Source organism: Acanthopagrus latus, chromosome 11 (genome assembly GCF_904848185.1).
Source record: "Acanthopagrus latus isolate v.2019 chromosome 11, fAcaLat1.1, whole genome shotgun sequence".
NCBI lineage: Eukaryota > Metazoa > Chordata > Actinopteri > Spariformes > Sparidae > Acanthopagrus > Acanthopagrus latus.
Window position 1 is genome coordinate 26,480,942 of NC_051049.1, and position 25,735 is coordinate 26,506,676.

At 44.8% G+C, this 25,735-nt stretch overlaps 1 protein-coding gene across 3 annotated transcripts; it reads left to right on the plus strand.

Annotated features, from left to right (window-relative positions):
* Positions 1–13,062: 13,062 nt before the first annotated feature.
* b3galt2 (UDP-Gal:betaGlcNAc beta 1,3-galactosyltransferase, polypeptide 2) lies at positions 13,063–24,691 on the plus strand. 3 transcript variants are annotated; one of them, XM_037115758.1, is made up of 2 exons: positions 13,063–13,205; positions 22,292–24,691. In XM_037115758.1, the coding sequence occupies exon 2, from the start codon at positions 22,659–22,661 to the stop codon at positions 23,991–23,993; it is 1,335 nt and encodes a 444-aa protein (XP_036971653.1). In that variant the 5' UTR covers positions 13,063–13,205; positions 22,292–22,658; the 3' UTR covers positions 23,994–24,691. The 3 variants fall into 3 exon arrangements, with proteins under 3 accessions (XP_036971653.1, XP_036971652.1, XP_036971654.1); XM_037115757.1 differs by lacking the exon at positions 13,063–13,205 and adding an exon at positions 13,309–14,532; XM_037115759.1 differs by lacking the exon at positions 13,063–13,205 and adding an exon at positions 13,309–13,806.
* The last annotated feature ends 1,044 nt before the right edge of the window (positions 24,692–25,735 follow it).

The following is a 25,735-nucleotide window of genomic DNA, read 5'->3' on the forward strand; positions in this document are numbered from 1 at the left end:
CCACTTCATAATGGGATGTGCTAAAGTTGACAGTATAGAGAGTATATGTAACGGACATTCAACCTTATCACAAACTTAATATCTCGCGTCTCCAGATGTGACCCTATATATATGATTATCTCCATGCAATACATTACATTAGGAGAGAAAATAATCTGCGCGGGATAAAACCCAGCAGAAATGCTGACTGACTAAAATATCAGGAGGATAAAGGGACTGAGAATGAAAGAAAAAGAAAAAAGAGAGAGACCAGGCTTGAAAAAGAACTGAAATTCAGCCCACAGAATTCAAACAGAAAACCTGCATTTCAAAGCGAGTGGAAATTGATTAATGTATTCTCTTTGAACGCCGGTAACCTGGCCAATTTGTGCCGAGGTTTACTTTTAGATACAAGCCCGTATCATAAAAGCGTTATCATGCAGATTGAGTGAGTAAGGACGTGCTCAGCGCGTGCCATGGCATCAAAATAAGACAGGAGGGCTAGAATGTAGCATATGTCCATGTGCCTTATATGACTTAAAAAGGATCCTGATAAAAGGCACAGCAGTGGAGGTAAAATAATAGAGAGAGAGGCATGTCTGTATAAAGCTGATGGTATATTACTCTGGTATGAAGCAGATCTGTTGAACCCCTTGGGGCTAATATCCAAGATTAGAGTGAACAGATGTCAGAGCCATATGAGAATCAGTACTTTAGGGACACAGTACATACAGTATGTGTGACTTAGGTTCCAATCTGATCTGGTTTATGCAGTAACCCTGGGTTAAGACTCAGTGCATTTAGCATTCTAAAATACCACGGCCATGCTATAGAGTGTGTACTGAGCGATCACCAGGGGTCAGCACACAGGAGGTGCAGGAGGTTTGGGCTTCACTCTTGACCCATGAGCTGCCGATGAGCGTCATGCTTCCGTGCTTTAAGTTTGTCTGTGTCTTCATATTTTAGCACATTGCACAATTAATAGAACAAAAATAGATGTCATTATTCGCTGGCTCCGACTGATTCTGGAATAGCTTGTTTCGAATTTGCGCAGCTATTTTTTCCATTTCCATTAATGTTAATTATATCCCCCGCGTTGCATATTTTCTATGTATCTAATTAAACAAATGTCATGTCAAATTAGTGGTGGCCTGCCTGAGTCAAAAGCCTGGGGCCAGTCTGACTGGTAGTGTGGACACAGCCTGCAATTTTTTAAAAACACATTAAAGATAAATTCATGAGGTTTTCTAATATCGGTTTAATTTATTTATTTCTGTCACAATAAATATTTCATGACTTTATGTGTTCTTGTGCCCCTTTTATTTATTTATTTTTTTTATTGCCCCTGCCCCTCAAACATGCTTAGTCCACCAGTGTTATGCACAATGACAATAAAGACATTAACGAGAGCACCCGGGCCTTGCTTCACAATTATATTTTCCACATACTGCTTACATTTACAGCAGATTCCAAATGATGGGCAAATCACATTACATAATACACTGTTTATGCCCCTCCACCCTTAGTTATTGTTTCCATGTCCCTGTAGTGCATGGTTACCACTGTGGGATTTAGCCAGACATGCTGTAATGATTGCCGCTTAAGTTAGAGCAGATAAGCACAACATTACTGTGGGAGTTACACTTTTGCTCTGCGCTTTTCCTCGGAAAAGGCTTAAAAGAACATATCCCAATCCAAAGGCTTTAAATCCTGGGTCTTCAACAGTGGGTCCACGGCCCCCTTGGGGGTCCTTAGAGTTACGTGAAGTGTTAAATATGCTTTTCAACATGAATCCAAAAAAAAAGGGCCAAGATACATTTGCAAAAACACATCTATTTACACAGCACTGATGATAGTCTACCCCAGTGGAATCATGTGAGCAAGCTACTCTAACTGTGTACTAAATCATTGTCCTAAAGGCCAAACAGTCAGCTAACTATTATTAAAACATATTGACTAGTTAGCTGAATTATTATTCCAAATGTATAACATCTTTGTGAGCCATAACTGATCGTGACATACCCTCCACCTCAGGAACCACCACAGTTATCTCAGAGCGTGAGGCATGCCTAAAGTTCTTTTTTGTACACGGCACTATAGGCCGCCCTACACGCTATTGTACACCCAGTTTGATATGCAACACAACTATATATGATATATGTAGTAGGTGGTCCCTGGTCCGTCTCTGTCAGCTAAGGTGAAGACCCCTGTGCAATGTATTTTTCTTCAGTTTAGGGTTAGGGTTTAGCGAAATGACCATTTGGAGAAAAAAACTGCCACTTCCATATGGCTCTTGGATGTTCAAGCATGGGTGTCAATATAAATGTTTTGCCTTAATAAAATGCTTCAAAATGAGCATGAGGAACTCATCTCATGTCTCGCCGTTCATGCTGAAGACAGTATGGAGATACAAACGGTTTGTTTCATGAGTTTTTTGGCGTTGACAGTGAACAGTTAACAGTTGTTAACAGACACTTTCCACACTTCCTGCCTGCATCATCTGTCAGACCGAGTGACAGTCAGGACACCAACGAGTCAAATATTAAAACTCAACATTTGACTATCCTAGTGTCTAAAGTGAAACAAGTCTTCTCTTCAGTATTGACAGAGTGATGTCTTCTCCATTATCTGTGAGAAAAAAAAATGAACAGCATTAAATTATACAATCGTCACTTACAGTTCTTTGTGTGAAGCTTTATATGCTTTGTGAACATCATGGCCAGACTCGCTGTCGCTGTCAATAAAGGAGGGAAATTGATTGAAACATTGTAGCCTACATCACGTCAACAATCATAATAAATGGGCTAATTACAGATACTGTGAGACACGTATTCACTGGAGCTGTCACTGAAAGAAAACTCTCATTTTCTTTCCTCTAAAGGCTAAATGGCACCTATTGGGAGCTTTGAACACTCACACGAGTGCCAATTGAAAGCATCGACCGGGCTTCATCTATCCTTTGCAGACGCCCGGTGTCTCATTTAAAAAAAAAAAAAAAACTTTCCCTCTGTTGTGAATCATACTTTTTCCCCCTTTCTCTATCACAACTCACAAAGCTCGTAATGAATGTAGTCAGTGATCTGGCTCTAGTCATGAGATGAGATCAAAAGGTGATCACAACATTCCTGCAACCCCTTGTGAGCCTTATTACCTTCCCTTCAAAATGGCCCTCCACCCCATTTGTCCGGGGTTATTTCACAGTGGCGGTGGAAGATGAGCCGGCGGGGCTGCTCATGTGTAAATACACCTCTGACAGTAGTCACAATTCAGGCATTTCTTGAAAGCCACCCATAAACAACGGCGCGGGGCAAAAGATGCTTACAGAGGCAGTAAGTGTAGACGAAGTGAAGCACAAGTGTTGGTGGAGGAGGCAGCGGACCAGTCAGGAGAGTCCCGGGCTTTATGTTGATTCATTACTCTATTAGGCCTCGTGACAGAGATAAGGACCAGCATGTTTCAAAGTGATAGCTGACCTCTGCGTTTTACCCATCCCGCCGCCAGCACGCCCACAGCGGCGGCCGTTTCTCAAACGCACACGCTTGCGTGCACACAGGAGGGGCGGACACACGGGTAGGCTGACTCCCAGAGACGCACATGCATGTGCACAAAGAAACATGAAGGAACAGGCGACAGAGAGGAAACAGAGACGGGACTCGTGTGTGAGCATGCCCCTCAACAGGCAGGCACACACAGCGACGGATCTCGGCCATCAGACAAGTCCGTGCCTGCGTGTGCAAACAAAGAGGGCGTCCCAGTGAAATGTAAAACTGCCTCATGAAAAAGTCTAAATTAGAGCAAGAAAAAAAAAAAAACAAACTGAGGAAGGAAGTGAGGACAGGAAACTCAGGCCGCGTGCAGCGTGACATCGATCGCGTTAAAGGAAGCTTTTCTGACGCGAACAGAAAACTCACACACAAGCAGATATTCTCTGCCACACACGTCAGAGCAGCGTGATGTTTACCAACATTAAATGCGCGGGTGAAGAAGTTAATTTGACTCTCACATCGTTCAAAAATGAAACCGCTATCTCTTTCTTCCCACCAAAGCATGGCGCTTCCTCACGCCGCTCTGACGGTGCTAATGAACTCAATCAAGGCCGCATCATATTTCCATTGAAGGAGGGAAGGGGAGATAAAATGCCACGCCAAACGGCACAAACAAAGCACCGAGGCGGTGGCACGGATGAATCGCGACGCTTTGGTGGGCCGCATGCTAATAATAAGATCACCCGGTTGGGATGAGACAAGATCAGTCTGCATGTCCTTCCAACAAAATGTGCGAGTTATAACACAAAACAAAGTCAAAACTGCTAGGCACGAGGAAGCGAACAGTGGTTTTTCCACTGAGATTCCAGATCCAAGATTCAAAGAGATTCTTGTCATATGCACAGGAAAGAAACATGTTCTCAATTATGCTATGAAATCCTTCCTTTGCTGGCCACAGAATGCCAACAGTGTAATGAAGAAATATATACATCCGAACTCTCTCAACCACCTCTCACTGAGAGAGATATTCAAATTGAAGCAATCTCAGTTCTGATCTTGTCCACGTACAGTCAGCCACAGAACACTGATGGAAGCTCTGTATTGACAACTGATATGATTTGCCTCTCGGGGCTTGTCTTGGTCCTGTCACTTCCATCTTCTTTTATCTGTGTTTTGTGGGATTTGTGTTGTCCTCTGCTGTTTTCCTGTGTTTTTGTGTTGCTCCTCAGCCAGCTTCTCCCTCCGCACCGGCTCTGCATCACCTCCGTTAGCTGGGCCCTGCCCTCGGTGTCCGGCTCCTTCTCTGCTCTCTTGTTTTCCCCCGACCCATTCCCCTCAACTTCCTCCGCCTCCTTCCACCTGCAGCTCAACCCCTCCCCCCCCTTGTTAGTTTAGTTCATATTTGAGTTCAGTCTTGAGCTTGTTCTTTGTCAAGTTGGCTGAGTGTGCCTCTTCCTCCCATTCATCCTGAATAGAAGTTTATCCAATGATAATAATCGTGTTATTTTTGAGGTGAGGCCAAACACGGAAGTGATGCGATGACACATGACTTCCTGGACAGTGGAGAGATGTTTCTAGAAAGACTTCCTGCTCAGCAAAACCATCAGTATTTTCATTGCTAGATACCACCGGAGCTAGATGAATGTTTTGTGTGTGTGTGTGTGTGTGTGTGAATTGGGTGACCTGACCCTTTAAGCGTGATTATTTTCATCAGCATGAGATACGACACAAGGTGAAGTTTTAAAGAGTCTTCTACCAGAAACCTTTGAAAAAAAGTGCAGGTTCATCAACTTTACAGGTGTGATGCAATGTAATGGAAAATTTGACAGCCAGAGAGAGAGAGAGAGAGAGAGAGAGAGAGAGAGAGAAAAAAAAGAAAAAAAAAAACTGGAATCATAAAGGCTCAAGGAATGTTTGAGCCACGTCCAGTTTCAGTAGTGCTTGCATTATCAGAGAGATCCAGGTGCACAGTGCTTGCTGTTGGATACTTCTATCTCCACTGCCATCCCCGAAGATCTTCAGAGCCTATCACCCCAAACCAGCTCTGCTCTGTCAGCTGAACGCTGTTTGGTTTTAAGCAGAATTGCAGTAACAGAGAAATGATCTCACCAGAAAGCCCACTGATTGATCTTCACCGTCCATCTCGTGTCTCTGGTGCTGTGGCTCAGAAATTCAGCAGAACGGTGGCACAGTTCTGGTTCACTGACCGGTCGTGGACCTGAAACGACCCAGAGGGCTCCGGTTGATGTGCAGACTTGATCTGCTTATCTCACAAATTGGCTGTACGTCCAAACAAGAGTGCCAAATGTTCCCTCGGCGCCATTCAGATAACAGCCAATGTACACTGGCCACTGTAATACTTGCTTCCGATTGGCTGGCAGTTTCGGTTAAAAGCAGGCCACTTCAAATATAGGTCCAAAATGTAAATTAACGTTCCATTATCCGTAGCAACAGTATGTTTGTGCAGTTACAGGTGCCATCTATTAATGGTTCAGCTAACCCTCATCTGAAAGACAGACTTTATCAGTTAAAGGGATAGTTCGACATATTGGGGAAATACATTTACAGTAGGCCGATTTGTTTTTTCTGATGAGTGTTATCAGATGATTGAAACCATTCCAATATCTGTACATTTAGAATGGAGCTGGAGCTAGAAAGTGATTAGCTTAGCATAAAGACTGAAAGTTGAAAAATGCACCTACTGTTGTTTGTATAAAAATAGTTGTCTTACAGCTTTTTGCTAAGCTAGGCCGTGCTCCTCCTGGTGCCACATCAATGTGTAGACCTGGACTTATCTATGAATTTTGGCTACCTCGAGGGCAGCAACACCAATGGAAACTCAACATTTGACCCATTATCATCGCACAAAACGAGTACAGCTAACTTGTTAACGCATGATTGCTCCATTGAAAGGTATTGGGTTTCAGTGCAGGTTTGTGTGGGATTTATTGGCCTCTAGTGATGAGTAATTAACAAACACCACTCATCACACCCTCCCCTCCTGTGGCCCACAATAGCTGAAAAGGTGAAAGGCCCCTCTTTAGCGCCAGCGTTTGGATTTACTGTAGGAACACGGCAGTGTGACATGCTCCCTCTGTAAATATAAAAAGCTTATTCTAAGGTAGTGAAAACATAGTTTTAGGTCAGACACTAATGAATTCATGATCTTACTATTATACTCAGTTTCTGCTAATGTTGTGCTTTTCGGCTCATTTTGTCAGTGACAGGTTTGGCAATTAACAGAACTTGCAGCCCATTATGGAATTAATTGCAGTAACAATCACAACATTTACATTTACATTAGTTAAAGTGCAGCGATATAATCGCATTTACAGTTAATGATTATTACACTTTTAGAGTTTCGTCCACTCTTGCACAGGGAGGTCAGAGGTCCACTTACAGCAGCTGGTGTTCACAGGACATTGCGTTCAGGTGTCTGGTGACCCACACAGTACCTTGATGCAGAGTGCGGTTGATGGACAGCGTCTTTAACCACTCCACCTTTCTGCCTTCTTCCCACACACTACTCTACATCTTGTTAAAGCATATTAATATATAACTAATTGGATAATGCTGTAGTACTAATCTGAAGCATGTATTATGTAATGGATAGTTATGCATTTTTAGTTAAGTTAAGTAAAGAGTTAAGCCTATATTTAAATGTAGTAAAACTGCTGATGTTACAACTTGTTAGATTTGTTCTGATGCCAGTGTGCCTTGAGTTGTGAATTACAGCTGAACACTACAGTTACATTTGATATATATATATCCCCCCCGCTCCCCGCTTGAAACCACATTCAGCCACAAAGAAAAAAGTGACGCAAATGATGGCAAAACAAGAGTTAACATTGGTGTTGCTTTCCACCACTGGGGACGGCATGCAAAGGAAGACAGCTTGATGCTTAACTTGCAATGTTTCTTCTAGACTGGTAATTAAAAAGCTGTGTGTTGGCCGGTATGGTGCAGACCTGTTAGAATAGCTATAAAACGAGACAGGCTGCACTTCCTTGGTTCTTTCAATAGGAGTGGACACCCTAGCTTTCTGGTGAAATGGTGCAACCAATTTGTTCCCCTGCTTTTACCCATCGAGCCATGAAAAAGTTACAACGTCTGCCCTGGTTCCCATGTATGACCCGAATCAACACTTCATTCCTTAAATTTTTGTGTCACTCTACTTTCTGATTGAACTTTTGGGATTTTGTTGCTGACAATGACAACAAAGCTTCTGTGTTATGTTTTTCCCCTGCTCCCCTTCTTCTCCCTGCTTGGTCTCACTGTGCATCGTCTGTGGACTGCAGGTATTTCGAATCCAAATCATGACAGGAGCCAGACATTTGTTTGCTTTTTGAGGCCAGTTTACGATAAACAGCATCTGTTTTGTGCTTCTCCGTTACATTTCAACTAATTTCCATGTGACTTGTCTATTTCTAATGTCAAAAGGGTTCTTGATTTTTGATTGCAGAGACTGTTGTGCTCATGAGATCAGTTGACAGTATCATTGCACCCTAAATAGAATATAATGCATCTCCTGCAAGCGCATGACTTCCTGCTTTCACCTCCAGCTTCTCGTTTTCATTGCTAGTTTGTACAGTGATGGCTGGACGTCGGGCTGTCTGACCCGCTCTAAATCCGGCATTGACAATCACATAGATCTGGCTTTCTTTAGTCCATAGTCATATGACGAGTATCTTGTTTCCCCAAGTGTCTGGATATAGTTAAGAAGGGCGAACACGTGGAATCAAAATGTGTTGCCTGTATACACACCGAAATCAGATTTCTCTTTCTTGTGACGAAACACATACCGGTATGCATGCTCCGTCTCTATATGTTGACAGTAAACACTGCGCCGCTTGTTGCCCATCTGTGCACATCCAGAAAATCCGTCCTGACAGGCGTGCTACTATCTGAACTGCCTGCCAAGTGTTTGAATAGCATGCATTTTCTGATTGGATCTGCTAAGGAAAACGTATTTCCACGAGGACCTGACATACATTACATTTCACTTCGTCATTAATGTGGCTCAATGCATGTCTCGTGACAGTTGAGGCCTTCGTATGATTCCTCCTGGAGGTGCCGTGCTGTTTGTGTCACTTGCGCAAATGATCGAGAGAAAAAAGAAACACAACAAAACACTCAATCCAAACATGCAAAGCCATCAATAATTAAAAAGGCACAAGGGTGAATGTGACCTGTTTTGAATGGAATGAAAAAAATCACGATTCAACATGTGTAATTTTTCACATTATGATTCATTTCCAAGATAATGACGTCAAGTAAATGAATACTGAATGTGTTCCTCTTCTTATACTGAAGCTGACCCCTGTTTTTTGTTCATTGAGCAGAGGTCTGAGTCTGAGTGAAGGCAAAGATATTCACAGAGACATCCCTCCCTGCACTCGAGGCTCTGCCACAGGATATTGCGACTGCTCTCTTTAAGAGAAGCAATAACGGCTCGCATTTCATCTGAGACTGCATTTCTTAAAAGGCGAAGCACTGCGATAACCAACCTTTCCTTCCCGTGGCAGCGTGCGAGAGAAGAAGAGAGGAGAAGGTAAAGTACAGAACAACCTGAGGGAGAGGCGCCTTGAAAGAATCCGAACAAAGACAAAAACAATTGACTTATCAAATGGGTAAACTCATGATGTGAATCAGTAGATATAACGGCATTATTTGCCTTGTCAGTTAGCGCTTCTTTTCAGAACTTGCCAATAGGGCGAATTGACCATGACAGAAAGCATAGAAATTAGAAATTATTCAAATGTGAGAGGGTTTCCAGGTTGCTATGCAAATGCCGGACCATTTGTGTTTGAACTAACTGGGCTGCATAGAAAAGACTCTTGGCTATACTTAACTTTCATGTGCTGTTTTTTTTTTTTTTTTTTTTACATTTTAGAAGTGTGTCTGAGACAAAACAACAATAACAATAGAAAATAAATAAATACAATAAAGAAATGTGGCCTCGGTCTTCATTCGCTTTCTCACAGTAGTCATATTTTGTGAGTAGCACCTCACTTTGTGCCAAGGCGGCAACATACTTTTATTGACTTCCCGCTTCAAGGCATGGGTGTTTAAACTGGGTGAGATGAAGGGGAGATCACATTACAAAAGCTGGAATCCGGTTTAGAGAAAGTGACTTCAGAGGCATCACTATGAAATTTAAGGAAAAGTAATAAATGACAGCTTTGTGTGCATGTGTGTCCACTGTACATGAGGACGTCTGTGTATGTGTCTGTGACGGGTGGGTGGTGGTGGTGGTGGGGGTGGTGGGGGAGGGGAGTTCTCTGCTACAATAAGGAGAGGCAGACGTGGTGCTCCGAGATGCTCCCCGGGCACCCGCAATTAATGATGACAATTTAAATTTTGATACGCTGGTCTTTGCCGAGGCAGCCAGGCTAGACGAGTTGAGGAAGTCGCCTATCTAATAGATGCCACATGATATTAATGTACAGAGGCGCGCTCCCTCTAACCTGGCAGCCGCGGGAAATCAATCACCTCCCCGGCATTACTTCCTTTTGACAAATATGCTCTCGCCGGCCAGGTAGCAGAGCTAATGGCCTCCAAAGTATATCTGTCAAAGACACAGCTCCTATTAATTATTCAGTCACCTGTGCTCTGATGCTGTGGTGCTACATTACAATATTTACAGTGCGGCGAGGGGCCACTCTCCCTGCCGGTTTACTGTCCCTGAAGTGGCGGGCAGCTTTTGCATGAGCCATAATTCCATCTGCTCCAGTTCGACTGAGAGGGAGGAGGAGAGGCAAGCTGCTTTCATTGCCTATCAAGAAACGCGCCGGTCTCTGGAGGTGCGCGAGTGTAAACATGACTGAAGGCCGATGAAGGGTTTGCATTGTGTTTAAGTCATTGATGGGGCGAGTGTGGGGTGTCATCATCATGCTGTTGTTGAGGGAAAGAGTCAGTGTTGTCAAAGACCTTGAGCATGTGTTGTTGTGTTTTTTTTTTTTTTGTCAGTCTTGATGGGAAAGCATGCTAAATATAGTTGGCAATCATGAGTGCATAATGATGCATCACTAATGTAGCAAACAGGGAAAGAGATGTGCGTTAAAATGGCGCTGTCCGGTAAGAAACATTAGGGGCAGCGTTAAACAAAGAGCACAATGGTGGCATATCCAGCTGTTATCAGACAACCACTGACCACAGTGCTCTTACGGAGTTAAATCCCCTTTTTTTCCGCCCACAGATGGGAGGCAAGGGGGGGGGGGTTAGATTGGGAGGAGGGGGGAGTGGAGGGGAAAGGAGGGAGTGATGCTGCGTTAAAATGAGTGTGGGAGTGTGGGATGAATGAGTTCCCTGTTTCAAATACCAGGTTGAAGACACTGCCTGCACGTGTGTTTGTGTTTGTACTGGACCTTGGGATCACAAACCCATCTACTGTGACTTTCAGCAAATTTTCATCATGTTTGCAAGAGCACGCCATTGCAGAAGATGCAGCGTTCTGAATTTTCTGTCACTTTATGGTACCGATAGGAGACAATCTGCACGATAAACTGCAAAAAATAACAGTCCAGTCCTATATAAGATCTGATCACGTGGCTTTATATGCACTTAATTCTAAATACCACTGTTGGATTTACATTTAATTAAATGCAGAAACAATCAAACCATATGTTGACGCTCAAAAAAAATCACACCATCATTTCATAACAACTGCTGTTATGATGGCGTCCACTCTTCTAGGACGGATCTCTGCCTGATTTTGGAACCTGGCTGCAGATTTCCGCTCCCATTCTGCCATAAAGTTGGCACTGAATTGACGTTTGATGAATTGTTCTGCTGTGGCGGTGCGATTTCTCCTTCACTGAACGCTATAGGAGCCGAGGCACAAACAATTAAAAGCAGCCTCAAACCGGAGGTACTCTTCAGGCTGGCCACACTGGATGCTTGTGTAATGCTTGGCGGTTGCGTGGCTGCTGCAGCGAAGCTCCTGCCTGCCCTATCTTTCTGCATGGAGTTTGACTATGATAATAATCGATAAATACGATGATGTAGTTTCCCTTGAAAATTACTTGAAAGAGCGAGAAAGCGGGGGTGAAAGGGGGGAAAGTGAAGGGAAAAAACTGCCCTTTACCACTTTGTGTGTGTTCTCTTCATGTCTGTTATATATTCTGCACATACCAGACATTAAAACTAATGGTAAAATGCTGGCATGATGTCCACTTGGCTGTCTACAGGTTGTTTTCAGGTCAAACCTTGCTGAGAACTGCGCCCGTGTCGCGATACATACAGGTGAGACTCTGAATCTCAAGATGAAGCACCGCTGCATCCTCGCTCGACTCATGTGAGAGGCGTGACTAACACAGCCAGCGTGTCCGCTTTAAGCTGTTCACGTGGATGGTGAAATGAAAAGCAAGACGTAACGACACACACACGCAGGCTGCTCAAGCATCCAGCGTGGCCAGACTGGTATGTAGACCCTCGAAACGCTTTGCCATACAGTAAAACGGTCATTTTCAGAACATTCAAGCAACTACAAGGAAGTTATTATTTTTTTTGCTTGATGCCGGCGGCCTCTGTGATGGCGGCGAACAGTGGCGTGCACAGACTTTTTGAAGGGCAGGGGCAAAGAGGGCACTTTAGTGCGCGTTTTGGCTCCTAAGAGGGCACTTTACGACAGTGGCGATGAAACGTGAAACTTTGTTTTTTGGTGCCATACCGTGCCACCGAACTAAAGAGCAGCTTCTTTACTCGGGCTGTGGGACTCCTTAATTCAATCTGGGCCAGTGAGGTTTGATGCTTTGCTGACAGAACCATCATTTGTCAGGCGCTGCGTTAGGTGGAGAGAAGGAGCAGCATGTGGCTACTTAGCAGGAGTCCCGGGATAGCCGATTTGCACAGCTCCACAGGTTGTGCACGCTAATGTCTTGTTATGTTGAGAGTTTGTGTGCACGGTGCCAATGTTATTCAAACCAGCGTCGACAAGCAATATTATGCAAATTGTTTTCTGCAAGAATTAAAAACACAACGTGTCATAGTCGACATGATGGACTGTAGTGCTGCTCTCAGTATACATTCGTCTTGGGAGCAGCTGAGTGTGACACCTAGGGGTCAACTTTAGTATTACCGGCCGCATCACTTATTAAGCCTAATATCAAATCAGTTTTAAATGGTGTCAGACCTATTTAAGCATTTAATGTATTATTGTGGTATTACATGGCTAATTGCTTTAAAAAAGTCACTTTCTGCACATGCTGCACAGAGTGGTATCTATGTCATTTGGCTCGGGCCAGCTCAGTTTTGACCAAAATCCCCCAACTGGCAGGAAGCTTGTTTGATCGCACAAGGGAATTGCAAGTAGTGGCGGAGTAGTCCAGTGTATTTTTATTTGTTGAAACTAATTAACATCCTTTCCTTTCTAAATCCAAATTAAAAAAAAAAAAAAAAACCAAGAATAGCCTAACCCCAAAATACCACCTGATTTGTGTTTGGCAAAGCAAACCTAAAAAAAAAAAAAGGGGAGACAAGTACAAGCACTTCTACTAATCCTCCAATGAGGAACATTAATCTTTTGTCTGTTTGCTGTTGTGTTTATAACTCACAAGTATAAATCCGGTCTCCCGCGATTCTCTAATTATCGCGGGAACTCATCGGTCTCGCAGCTCCAGCTGTCCGGCAGTGCTGCGCCGAGCTGCACTCCAAACAGAGCAGGTGTGGATGACAGAGCGAGGAGCGGAACCGAAGCGGAGTTGTTCTGCACCGTGCATGCAGCCAGTGTGGAGGTCCCGGGTAAGATAGTTGACACCCGCCATGAGGGAACTTGTGGAGTCTGCGGTCTGTTTGTGGGCGTGCCTAAACCGGCATGTCCGATGTGGAAGTTAGATACTCTGAACAAGCTGTTTCATCTGAACCGTTTATGGGTTTCCTCGAAGTGAATATGACCAGATATTTGTACAATAATTCTATAAAATGCACTGTTCCTTTTTCGTAACTTTATCCAATCCAATGCTGGGAGCCCAGGTGTGTCAAACTAAAAAACTGACTGCCAGTTAATCCATTGCATCCTAAATAATTATATGCGAGAGCACATTTAAATTCTAGCGTGTTTATGAGCGTGTGTGTGCGCGCGCGTGTCTTTGTTTGAGGAGGTGTTTTGTTTTTTTTTTGTTTTCACCCATACCCCATGAACGCAACACGAGCGTCTAACGGGGTCACGTGAGATGCTCCGCTAATAATGCAGTGACGTGGGAGAGTTCCGTCAGTGTAGCGGTGTCTTACAGCAAGCTTACCCGGGCCAGCAGCTGCCTTGCCCGGTTTGGGAGATCCGACAGGGGTCGGTCCAAGGCGGAGCGGAGGAAAGATTCAGGGGAAGAAAAACAAGAAGGAGCGGGTAGGCGAAGATAGACGACTAGTTGTTGTTTTTTTTGTTTTTTTTTTCATTCCCTTTCAGGACTCTGGGAACATGTTTTGGCAGTGATTTGGAGAGGATATTATTACATTTATTTTTTCCCCCCACTGTTCTCCGTCGCTTTCACTGCGCCGAGACTGTAACACCAGCCTGCGGAGCATCGTGAAGGAACAGCCGCGCTCCTGCTGCCCCGGCCGCCGCTGCTGTGGATGCTGCGGCGTCTCCTCTTTTGGTCCTTTTACCGTTCTGTTTTCTATTTTCTTTTCTTTTTTTTTTTATAATAGCTCTTGCAGAGGGAGATAAAACTTGGATAAGATTCAGGCAACAACAGCGAGAGAGCTGAGCGGAAGGCGAAAATATCTGAGGTGGAGGGACGCCTATAACTCACAAGGAGCGGGAGAGAGAGGAGAGGAGAGGAGAGGAGAGGAGGAGTCGCAGCAGGAGGGGAACCAAAAACCTGCAGGTCTATTGAGCCTGGGGGGGTGTGTGTGTTGGGGGGGGGGGATGAGGACGTGGACAACACATCCGAGGTGTCACTGTGATTAGCGGAGAGCGAGCTGGAGAGAGGAGCGAGGTTGTTTCGATCCGAGGAGGCGGTGATGGCGGGTGAAGGCAGCGGGGTTCACACGCTCCGTCGGCCGACCGCAGCCCTGTCAGGAGCCGCAGCAGCAGCAGCAGCAGCGGCGGCGGCAGCATGAGGAGGACGAGGTAGGCAGGCTACGCAGCACTGCACGTCTCATCTGTCCCCCCCGCTCCAACATTGTCATTATTCATTTAGCCTTCCCCGCCCTCCTCTCCCCTCCATTACATCCAGCCCAGCCACCCGTCCTTTTCTTGCAGCCGCCTTGGCTGGTATGCATCCATCCATCAATCCATCAGTCCACCCATCCATTAGTCCAGCAGCCATCTATGCCCTTCCCTCCGTGTCCCAGCATCCTGCATCTCCTCTCCGCCGGGCACTCTTTTTCTTCTGGACCCACCTCAGTGGCTTCCCTAAATGTTGCATTGGCACTCAGGGGGTGGGGGGCCCTCAGGTCAGGTGAACAAAAATCAAGAATACTTAACATTTGAGCGTCACTTCACTCCCTAAGGATGAACGTGAGTGATAGTTCAGTCGTCCCCTGCCCGGAGCTTTTTCATCTCTCCTCCTAACAGAGAGTCCCAGAGGCACAATCACAGTCATCAAGTAGGGGTCAGTGGTATATATACTGTATTCACCTACATGGATCCAAGTTTAGGAAACCCCCCCCCTTCTTGGACCTGCCAAGAAGCCAGGCCAGGGAGTTCCCATTGATCCGGCTCAATTAACAGAGCTTTTTATCCACTTCATCACGTCCAGCTGCCTGAACTCTCTGGCACTGGGTCCCGTGCTGGAGGATATCTGCTAAATGATGAGATGGACATTAAAAACAGGGGGGGGGGGAAGAAAAATGCAGCTACGCTCAGCATCTGGGTATTCACTTTGCCCACCAGACTGTGAAACTTTAATAGGGTCTAATTTTCAAACCACCTCATAATTAATGGCTGTGGCGTCTGAGCTGACACCCCCCTCCGGAATAAGGGGTCGAGGCGAGCAGAATACGGCCGGGCTTTATTAACGGAGTAAAACGGAAATACTGCGAGAAATTAAATTCAGCGGTATAAGTTGGCAGCAGCACAGTGAGAAGGGCTGGATATCAGTCACAGCGAATGGAAGGAAAAAAAAAAAAAATCACTGTCATATAATATTTACTACAGCTACAGCAGCTCCGAGCGGCCAAAGCTTTATTTCCCAGAGGTCTCTTGTATTTTTGAGTCCAGTTTTAAGAGGCTGTTCCATCCTTTTGTTACAGTCCTTTACAGGACAAATGAATGTAAATGTTGCCCCGCGCGTCTGCATTGTACGGCTCCGACTAGCGTTAAAGGGTCAGTTCACACAAAGGAAGAAGGTTTTCTCACTAGTTTTGGCCTCACCAGGGGAAGCACTGAGACGTCCGTGTGGGAGTTCCGCCTCCACCCCCGTCACACCGCGGGCTGATGGGGTTTCATCTGTGGTGCTCACAACCATGGGGAAAAATGCATTGTTAAAAAAAGATGATAATGATTTTCATTATTGATTATTTTGCTTTAAGACATACAGTTTAGTCCAAAAGAAAAGGCATAAAACTAAAACTTTAGAGCACATGTTTTTCTAAATGAGTATCAAAATAGTTGCCGATTAATTATCTGTTGATCAGCTCATTGACTGATGAACGTTTCATTTGGGCTCTAAAAAGGAAAAAAAAAAATCAACTGCAAAATGTCTTTAAAAAATCACAGCTCCAGTTGTTCTCGGTTGATTCCCTGACATCGTGGGAACTGTTTTTTTGTTTTTTTTATTGGAGCAGTTTTGTAACCAAACAAAATGTCTCCCTCTGTTGTGTCGAGGTGGAGGCAAGAGGTCTCAGAGAGGGTCAGAATGTGGACAAGCAAAGCAGAGTGAGAGCGTTGGAGGTGGGAGAGTTGTTGTGTATTTGTGTGCTTTTTTTTTTTTTTTTATAGATCAGTTGAACTGACCCTTTTTAGGATCAGATATGGTCATGTTGCATGATGGGGGAGGCTCTGATGGCCTGGCCCAGATCTGACCAGATTCTAGTGATGAAGGCTAAAAAAAAAAAAAAAAAAACACAGCTGGCCGTCCAGTGTCACTCATCTGCTCTGCAACACTTAGCGAGGACTCAACCCTCCCTCTCCCAGCGGTGCTATCCTAGTTGAGTCACGGACATTTTCAAAGGGTCAGCTCACTAAAATACTCCGAAACACATCTTTTTCGGGGCTATTTATCGAATAGAACATTTTGTTTTCGGTGCACAGCAAATGCAATTTAAATGTTTGGGGCATCGCGGATTTAATTCGCTTTGGGTTGTGGCCTAAATCTCAGTGTCAGACCTTCAGAACTGCAGCAGGAAAGTGAAAACAGACTGCAGGGAGTGAGGCAGAAAACTTTTTGTTTTGTTTTGTTTTTTTGAGTGAACTGTCGACATGGGTACATTCATGGGGTTAGGACAGAGTGAATCAGTGGACAGTGCCACCTGTTGGCCAGTAGGTAAATTAAAAACTGGACAAAAACAGTGCAGGGAAAACTTAATTATTAATACATACATCAAAGAAAAAGTACACTTTCTGCTGTTGCCAGAGGGAATCTGGAGATAACAGTATCATTAAAGAATGTAGGCTATGTCCACATGTTGCGTAAGCTGGTACACCTGAACACCACGTGTTGCATTTTGAGAGCGCTTAAAAACAAGTAGCAGGCAGAGTTGGCAGTCAGCTCCAAATAATGCACAGCTGCTTCAAATAGTGTTTGTTTCAGCAGCTAAAACTGTGTCCATTTATCATTTCCACCTAAGAGAATAAAAATCTAACTGTTGTTTCCCAAACTAAACTAAACCAAACCAATTAACCGTTAACATTAGTTAATAGTTATCAAACAGTCAAATGCTTCTTAAACTTTTTGTTATGTATATATTTAAACATTATTTGGATGGCCATTAAAAAACATTTAATCTGTGAAATGATTATTAACTAAAGCTGAACTAACTATACATTTACCTTTTATTAATGTAGATTAATCTTGTTACTGAAAAAGGTAAATGATAGTGTTCATGGAGTGGGGTTAGGTTAGATAAATAGTTGAATTTAAAAAAAGTCAAAAAGTTGCTAAAAGTTGAGGAACAACCGTTAGCTAACTGTTTACATAGTTAGGTAAACGGATAAATGGTTAGTTTGCTAACTAACTTGGGCGAATACTTACTATACTATACAGCAGTATAGTAATGGATTAAAAGTCAGATGGATTAATAGCGTAATGTCTTATTTATTCCACTAGTTGTACAATTGCAAACTTGCATTGACATGGCAAAACCCATCCAGTTTAAAATCAATTCAAACAAACACAATAGCAACACGACCGCTGATGTCTGATACGTGGTGTCTTTTTGTTTCTCATCCACAAAGGCTGCAGGGGGATATCTGAAAGGAAAAAGAAAAGAAAAAAAAACTTTTGTGAAGTGCGCAGTACTTATTTATTTTGATTTTCTCAAGATGAAAACCTAATACTTTACTTTGGCAAAGGAGAATTGGCTGTCACATAGCTCTGTCTCAGACGGTGAGTGACGGATTGAAAGAGCAACAACCTCAGCGCCCCTCACCTCTGTTTCACTAGTTTTCTCGGCAGTCTTTATGAACTCTTCACTGCAATCGCTTGGTGAAACAAGAGCCTGACAATGACAGGCTGTCGAGAAAGAGTGCAGCTGAACAGGGACGAGGAAAGTGACCGGGACGAGGGGATTGAGACGAGCGTCGAGGGGAGAGGTGTGGGCTCACCAGCTGCCTCCCTACTTTCAAGTGACTGCTCTGAACAGAGTGCGGAACCGAGTTCCTGAGGAGATTCTTTTCCTTGAGCGAACAAAAGCAGATTATGAAACTCTTGTTTGCTCTGCTTGCCCGGCCTTGTCGGCAGTCATGTCAGGCTGACATGGATCTTGCCCGAATAAGCAGTGCAGTGCACACGTGGAGATAATAAAGATGGCGATTAACCACAAATCTCAATAGTTTGGCTTTTGTCCCCCAGCTGGAGTCCTGAGATTGCCGACTGAGAGGCAGGGCAGGGTCTCAAATGATGACAGAACAGTGGGTGTGGATGTCCATCAGATTAACTGGGTGTAACAACTGTACTAACAGCCTACGATAAAGCGTTAAACAGACAAAGACTGAGGCCGGTGAAGTCACCTCGGACTTGTTTTGCTACGGAGCTCAGGCGGAATGGATCAAAGGAAGCCTTAGTTTTCATTTCCTAGAAAACAGCTGGCTATCAGATAGACTTTGAAAACCTTCTTGCATCACAATCGAAAACACTGGTCACTAGAGAGAGAGGGAAAAAAAAAACTAAAAAGATGTATTTATGGCAGCTGGCTGCATCATCTTCTGAAATCAGGAGTTATACATCTTATAGTACAAGTAGTTGCTGCTAAAGCTAAACAATATAGTTCTTCACCACCAATCAGTGCTTGAGTCCTGACAAAACACATAAACTCACATGCTAAAAATGCTCCATTAAAGTCTTAATTAAAGCCCAGAAGTGCATTCTGGTTGTTTTCTGCATATCTCAGGTTATGAAGCACCACACTGTAAAATCCATCCGTCTTTCAGTGGTGCAGTAAATCTGTAGGCACAAGACTAAAGCTAAATGCGAAAAACAGAACTGGGCCATTCTGACTGATAGTCTGCAGAACGTGCTTTATTCCACCATGAAAGTTTAATCGAATAGTACTCCCTTGAAGCAATTTCAGCCCAAAATGTGTTGATTAACTGCGAGATAATCATTCAGAGGCTTCTGTTTTGAAAATGCGTCGTCTGATAATCTGCTTCCGTCCCCTGAAGTGTGAGGATTCGCTGTCATATATGAGACTAAACTGACTATCTGCAGTTGTTTGACAGTAGTATTTTGTGCTCTAAATTTCTTCTCAGACTTCACAGACAATTCATCATTCAGTCGACCTTTTTGAGAGCAGCAGTGTTCCGCACAGCCTTGGTGAGAGATTGTTCTAAAACCCCGTACTTTTCTTTAGTCTGATGAAGGCTGCGTGCCACAACCCAACCTTAATATTAAAATAAATCACAAATGTGGATTGTTGCTTCAAGGCGATGTTATTAGTCTGCACGGGAACCTCGCTCGGCTACATAATCAGTCGGGCCTGTTTTGGATGAGGCAGAATTTAACCTCCAACTTAAGTGAAGAGCCACTCCGACACGGCTCACAAACGAGAGCCGTGTTTTTTCCTCTGAAAATGTGTTTCTCCATCACGAAGTGCTCTGTTTTACAGAGCGAAGGTCGCGTCCTCATCGACATCGGCGGATTTGGTTTCGCCTGCCTCGCGCGCATTGTGGGGGCCAAAAAATGGGGCTCGGCTGTTTGTGTTGCCGCGGGAAGAATGAAAGTAAACTGTTGAGGAGAGGTGCTCTTACCTCGCCGTGGAAGGTTTTTCCTCCTTTTTTTTAATTTTTTCTCTGTGTGGTGACAGAGACAACACTATAATGTATGCCTAGTATGTCACTGTGTCACTCCCCCAGCCCTCGCTCTGATTATTGACCGCTGCGGAATCGCTGGGGCTTTAATTAGTGCTAGTGTAACTAATTGGCTTGCATAGAAGTGACATTGATGGGAGGCAAGAAAATGAATTAATGAGGGGAGGCATTGGCAGATTAAATGGGACTGCTAAGAAGTAAAAATGGATGTCTGATCCTTCCAGTGAAATTGGCATTCACGTCGGAAAACAAATAAACAAAGTCATACACTCAACCTGCCACGGTCGTCTGCACGCGAGTGTGTGGGCGGCTGGATGCGGGAGTGTGTGTGGGCATCTGTTCCTTGTGTGTGTGTGTGTGTGTGTGTGTGTGTGTCTCTGTGTACACGTGTATTTCTGTGAATTATGCGCCATCCTGTGTGTGCACACTTCATCAGAGCTCACGTAACCAGATGTTCATTTAGTTGACAGCAGAAATCTCTCGAGCGCTGGATATGCTTCGATGTAAAGTATGTTAACCTTTAAAACAAAGCCGGCCCTGGCCCCTCTCATTCTCCTGTAATTGCTTGCGCTGGGTAAGCACACTCGCCTGAAAAGGGTATCGTGTTCCCTGCCAGTTGTCATGATGAATGAGCAAACATAGCAGGAAATGAAAATTGGAAGTTTAGAAGATTTGCCTCGCGCTATCCGGCGTGTAGCGTTTGCACAAAACAACGCTGTGTTCTTCAGTGTCGGCATATTTAAAGCAAGTAAACAAATAAACAGAAAGCCAATGAAGGAAGTCAATAAATGAACACAGGAAGGAAGGAAGGAAGGAAGGGTAGCTTCAAGACCTGCCCTGCAGCTACATTAATATTCAGAAGAGTCTAGTACAACCTGCAAGACTCTACTGGCATATTCTGTTTTCATTGGTGGTGTGTGCATGTGTGTGTGTGTGTGTGAATGTGTGCGTGAGAGAGAGAGAGAAAGAGAGAGAGAGAGAGAACAGAAATGATGATGTGTGTGTCTAGTCAGGACATGATTATGTGCGATGTGCACATGTGTGTTTCGTGAGTCTGTAGACAGCAGTGTGCGGCGAGCTGTTTGTGTTGTATATCATTAAGTCTGCTCCGTGCTAGTGGGTCTGAGCTCAAAAAAAGAAAAAAAAATGATTGTGTGTGCAGTATTTGCCGTGCATGTGATTATGTGCCAACGCATAGTAAATTTTGTGCTTGTGCAAACTGATTGTTTGCCTTGGTGGGTTAGAGAAATAAGCGTGCGCATATGTGATCGCCTTTGTGCCTCCCTCGGCGCACAAGTCCCCCGCGGGCAGCAGATGCAGCCGTTCACGTCACATTTAGTCCGCCGTACTGCATGTTTCTGCGTTTGCATGTGTATGTTATCATGTGCACGTTTCCTTGTGTGTCCCGTATTTATGCCTGGACGGTCGAGCGGCCCGGGCAGTCTCGACTAGCAGGAAGGCAGCATTGATAAGCTGGAGGTGGAAGGTGAATGGCGGGTGAAGGCTGTTATCGCCAGAGGCTGGCTCAGGCTTCGGCACCACTGCCTGCTGGACCCTGAAAACTCATTTTGACAGATGCATCTCCTCCCTAGCTGTCGACGCGCAGTAGGGGGCTGATGGCACTCGCTCGCCCAAGCGGCTCAGAGTAGCGTTAGCCGGCACCACGTTGAGCAAACCTGCAATTTATACTTATGCCTCAGGCATTAAGCTGAATAATGACATGCAAGAGGAAACTACCATCTCACCATGCCCAGCACCAGACAGCCAGCTCATAGTTTCCTCAAGAAGTCATTTCTGTTCACTATATTTAGATGTGAGATGAGTTTGTAATGATCGAGGACATTTACTCATGTCCTCATTTAATCAGTTGTGTTTACCGTAAGATTGATTTATTCTAAAAATACATGTCATGCTTTACCCCGGCAACGAGGCACACATCTGGATGTGCCTTTTTTTTTTTTCAGCCATACAGATGCTCTGTATGCAGTCATTTTTACAGCAGCAACGGAGCCGCTCGCATCACAATTCTCTAAATCTCCGATTTTTCTTTCGTCAGAAGGCCACATCCCCAGAGTCGTCTGTGTTCTCTGTTTCTGTCCAATCAAAGAGGCTACAACGCTGCCGTATTGATTCAGCTTCTCCCTTTCAAATGTTCAGTCAGCTTACCAAAAGTGCCATTTACCATATTGGGCACTGCATCCACTGAAAGCTCTAATTAGGGCTTTTGCATCTGGAAGAAATTAATTCAGAGTATGTCAAAACAAATCATAAATGAAATGATTAAGAAATGAGCTCTCTTGTCCCCACAAATAGAATAAAAAACACATCTATAATTCAGACAATTGACATGTTGTTCAGTGCCAGCAAATAGGAGCTTCATTCGGACAACTGCCAAGACTGTTTTCTCTGTTTCTCTTTTCAGATCAGAGAGAGCAAACACAGAGGAGGTGACCCTTATCATATCCTGAAGGAGTCGAGACATAGAGCATGATCTTGTGTTTGTCTGCAGTGCCAAAGAAGCGCCAGGGAGAAGTCTCCATGGCCAGAGAATCATCGCCCTCCTAGCTCCTTCAGGAGCCCTTTTAACCCCACTCCAAGCTGCACTGGGGGCCTCAAACGTTCCCCTGACTCCACCAGGAGGCTCACTCCAACCCATCTGCCAGCTCAGATAACCCTCTGACTGTTGGCAACCACATGTTTGAGGTGACTGTATGTGATCGCCGCCGCCGCCCATTCTCGAGCAGCAGCAGCAGCAGCAGCAGCAGCCTCCTGCGACCCCGATCTGCACAATGCAGTGGAGACGGCGGCACTGCTGTCCCATCAAGATGACCTGGACGGTCAAGCGTTCGCTCTTCCGGACCCATGTGGCCGGCCTCCTCTCGCTCGCTCTGCTTTTCACCCTCTTCTTATTTTTCAGCCACCAGGAATGGCTGCCGGGACGCAGTGGGCCCCGGGAGAACCCGCTGGCCTACACGGTCAGGGGCTTCCGCAGTCCCAAAGGAGAAGCCAACCAAAGCAACTCCCTGAGGAGCCTGTGGAAGGAGACGGGATATGTAGCGCCAAAGCCTCTGCTCAACCTCAGTGCTCAGCAGGCAGATGGGGCAGCGGGGGAGGCGGCAGGAGGTGGTGGGGGAGGGGGAGGAGGAGGAGCCAGGATGGGTGTAATGGGGCTTGGGGACTCTATGAGCACTAACAACAGTTTACAGAAGGAAATGGGTGTAGGAGGAAGGCTCAGCGCTCAGCCCTACCGCTACATCCTGAACGAGCCCTTCAGGTGTCGGGACAGCACCCCCTTCCTCATCCTACTAATCGCTGCAGAGCCCGGCCAGGCTGATGCCCGCAACGCCATCCGCCAGACGTGGGGGAATGAGAGCACAGCCATGGGTCTGGGGTTCGTCCGTCTTTTCCTGCTTGGCACAGGAAAGAGCTCAGACACCTCCCTCCAGAGCAGCATAGAGGAAGAGAGTCGTGTTTACCACGACATCATCCAACAGGAATATCAGGACACGTACTACAACCTGACTATCAAAACCCTGATGGGCATGAACTGGGTGGCCACCTATTGCCCACATGCCTCCTATGTGATGAAGACAGACAGCGACATGTTTGTCAATACTGAGTATCTCATCCAAAAGCTGCTGAAGCCAGAGCTGCCTCCCAAGCAGAGGTACTTCACGGGCTACCTGATGAGGGGCTATGCACCAAACCGAAACAAAGACAGCAAGTGGTACATGCCACCGGAGCTGTACCCAAGCGAGCGCTACCCGATATTCTGCTCGGGCACGGGGTACGTGTTCTCAGGGGACATGGCCGAGCTGATCTACCAGGCCTCTCTCAGCATACGCAGGCTGCACCTGGAGGACGTTTACGTGGGCATCTGCCTGGCGAAGCTGCGCATCGACCCAGTGCCCCCTCCCAACGAGTTCCTCTTCAACCACTGGCGGGTGTCTTACTCCAGTTGTAAGTACAGCCACCTGATCACATCCCATCAATTCCACCCCAATGAACTCATCAAGTACTGGAACCACTTGCAGAGCAACAAGCACAACGCCTGTATCAACATGACCAAGGAAAAGAACGGCAGGTACAGACACCGAAAGTTTCACGGAGAGAGGCCTCCTTGATGCATCCTGTGACGACCACCCGCCTCAGTAAAGGGAGATGGGCGCACTGTAACTACAGCTGATAGGGGGGCATGTTGAACTCAGCACTATACACTATATGGGGAAAAGCACATTGTTTTTGGTATTGTGTACAGTCGATGATTCAAACTATTTTTTTAATTTGAGGAAAAAAAAACTGTTAAGTATTGTAAACCTGTGGAGCTATTTCTGAAAGGGAGATATGGAGCATGCACAAAGTGCTGCTGCTCAACATTGGTGTTTATAATAATTCAGGTGCCAACAGAATGGTGGTAATTCAAGCTACAGTTAGTGTGAGGGCTCTCCTCGAGAGGGTGTTAAAGTATGTCGCACTCAAAAAAAAAAAAAGTAACAATTTGTGTTTACACAGACAAAGGGAAATGCACATGTATTATGTCGACAGTTACACTACCTAAATATGAATGAAAGTATCTTTGACGTTGACCAGTTATGCTGCCCTGTTTCTCAATGTTTACTTTACAGATTTATCAAAGACTATGACTGAAGAGAAAGGTTTATCTGTCATATACTGTACTTTATTTTCAAGAAAATCAATATGAAAGCCCTCAGAATCACGTCAGAGATGACTGAGATTGTATTTTCTAAAGCTTTACATTGAGTATGACTGCACTTGAGCAAATGTGCAATGAATCAATTAACAATTAAATGTACTGAATTCATTTTGTTTGCAGTCATGTGTTGTGATTTAGTAGCCACTTTAGTAGCTATACATACAGTACATGTTATATGGGGCTGGGACATTCAGTATTATCTTATATCAACTTTCATATTGTGTTGATTCAGACATGTCAATATTTTACCAAAGTCTGTTTAAAATCAATGATTGTGAGCCACTTTTTACAATATTTTAAGAAAACAAGTGAATGTTTTGCTTTAAGTGAAGTGATTGGATTGGAATACCAACTGAGTGAACTTCAAGTTGTACTGAACAACAAACAACAGCAACAACAAAACATATGTGTCAGTTTGTGATTATTAGCAGCAAAGGCCAACACAATGTGTTAACTAAGCTAAGCTCACTAACCAATACTGAGCTGCACCTAGTAACCGAGTTGTTCCTGGAGATTGGCACCCAGTGACTGCTGCATAGCAAAGTGAATCAGCTGGCTGTTGACTAACAAAGCTATTACCTCTTTGAATGTATATCCATTTTGATTAAGGAGTAAAAAAGTCATTAAAAATAAGACGTATCTGACCTGGAACAGTGTATACTGGGATGACCCACAATGCACCATAGTCGCCGAGTGCCATCCCTGGAGGCAGTTTATCAGATGACATGCAGCTTCCTCTGGATCCACATGAGACTAGACACATGTCTTCACATATGAAGTAGTACTCCCCAAGACCTGTAAAATGGGCAGAGTTACCCTTTAAGTAACTTAAGAGCATACTGGGAGCCACAGGAGTTCCAAATCACAGTAATCAGCTACCCGCAGAGAAAAGAGGACACAGGTTAGCACAAGATCCAATGTCAGGATGACACGGGGGGCGTCACACATGTGAGCACATATAAATAAAACAGCATCATTTTGCAAACAATTGCCAAGTGGTTGATTTGCTCTCCTTTTGTTTCCTGCGAACCATCTGACACACCGAGTCAGTTCTCGCTAAGACGTTTCATCGAACCACCGCCACGATCCATAAATGTATTATATAGATTTCACAGTCACACGCCTCGTTATTCGTAGCTCCCACACTTGTTT

Excerpts from the sequence above, each read along its gene's own strand:
- b3galt2 (XM_037115758.1), top strand. The coding sequence starts at position 22,659 with ATGCAGTGGAGACGGCGGCACTGCTGTCCCATCAAGATGACCTGGACG.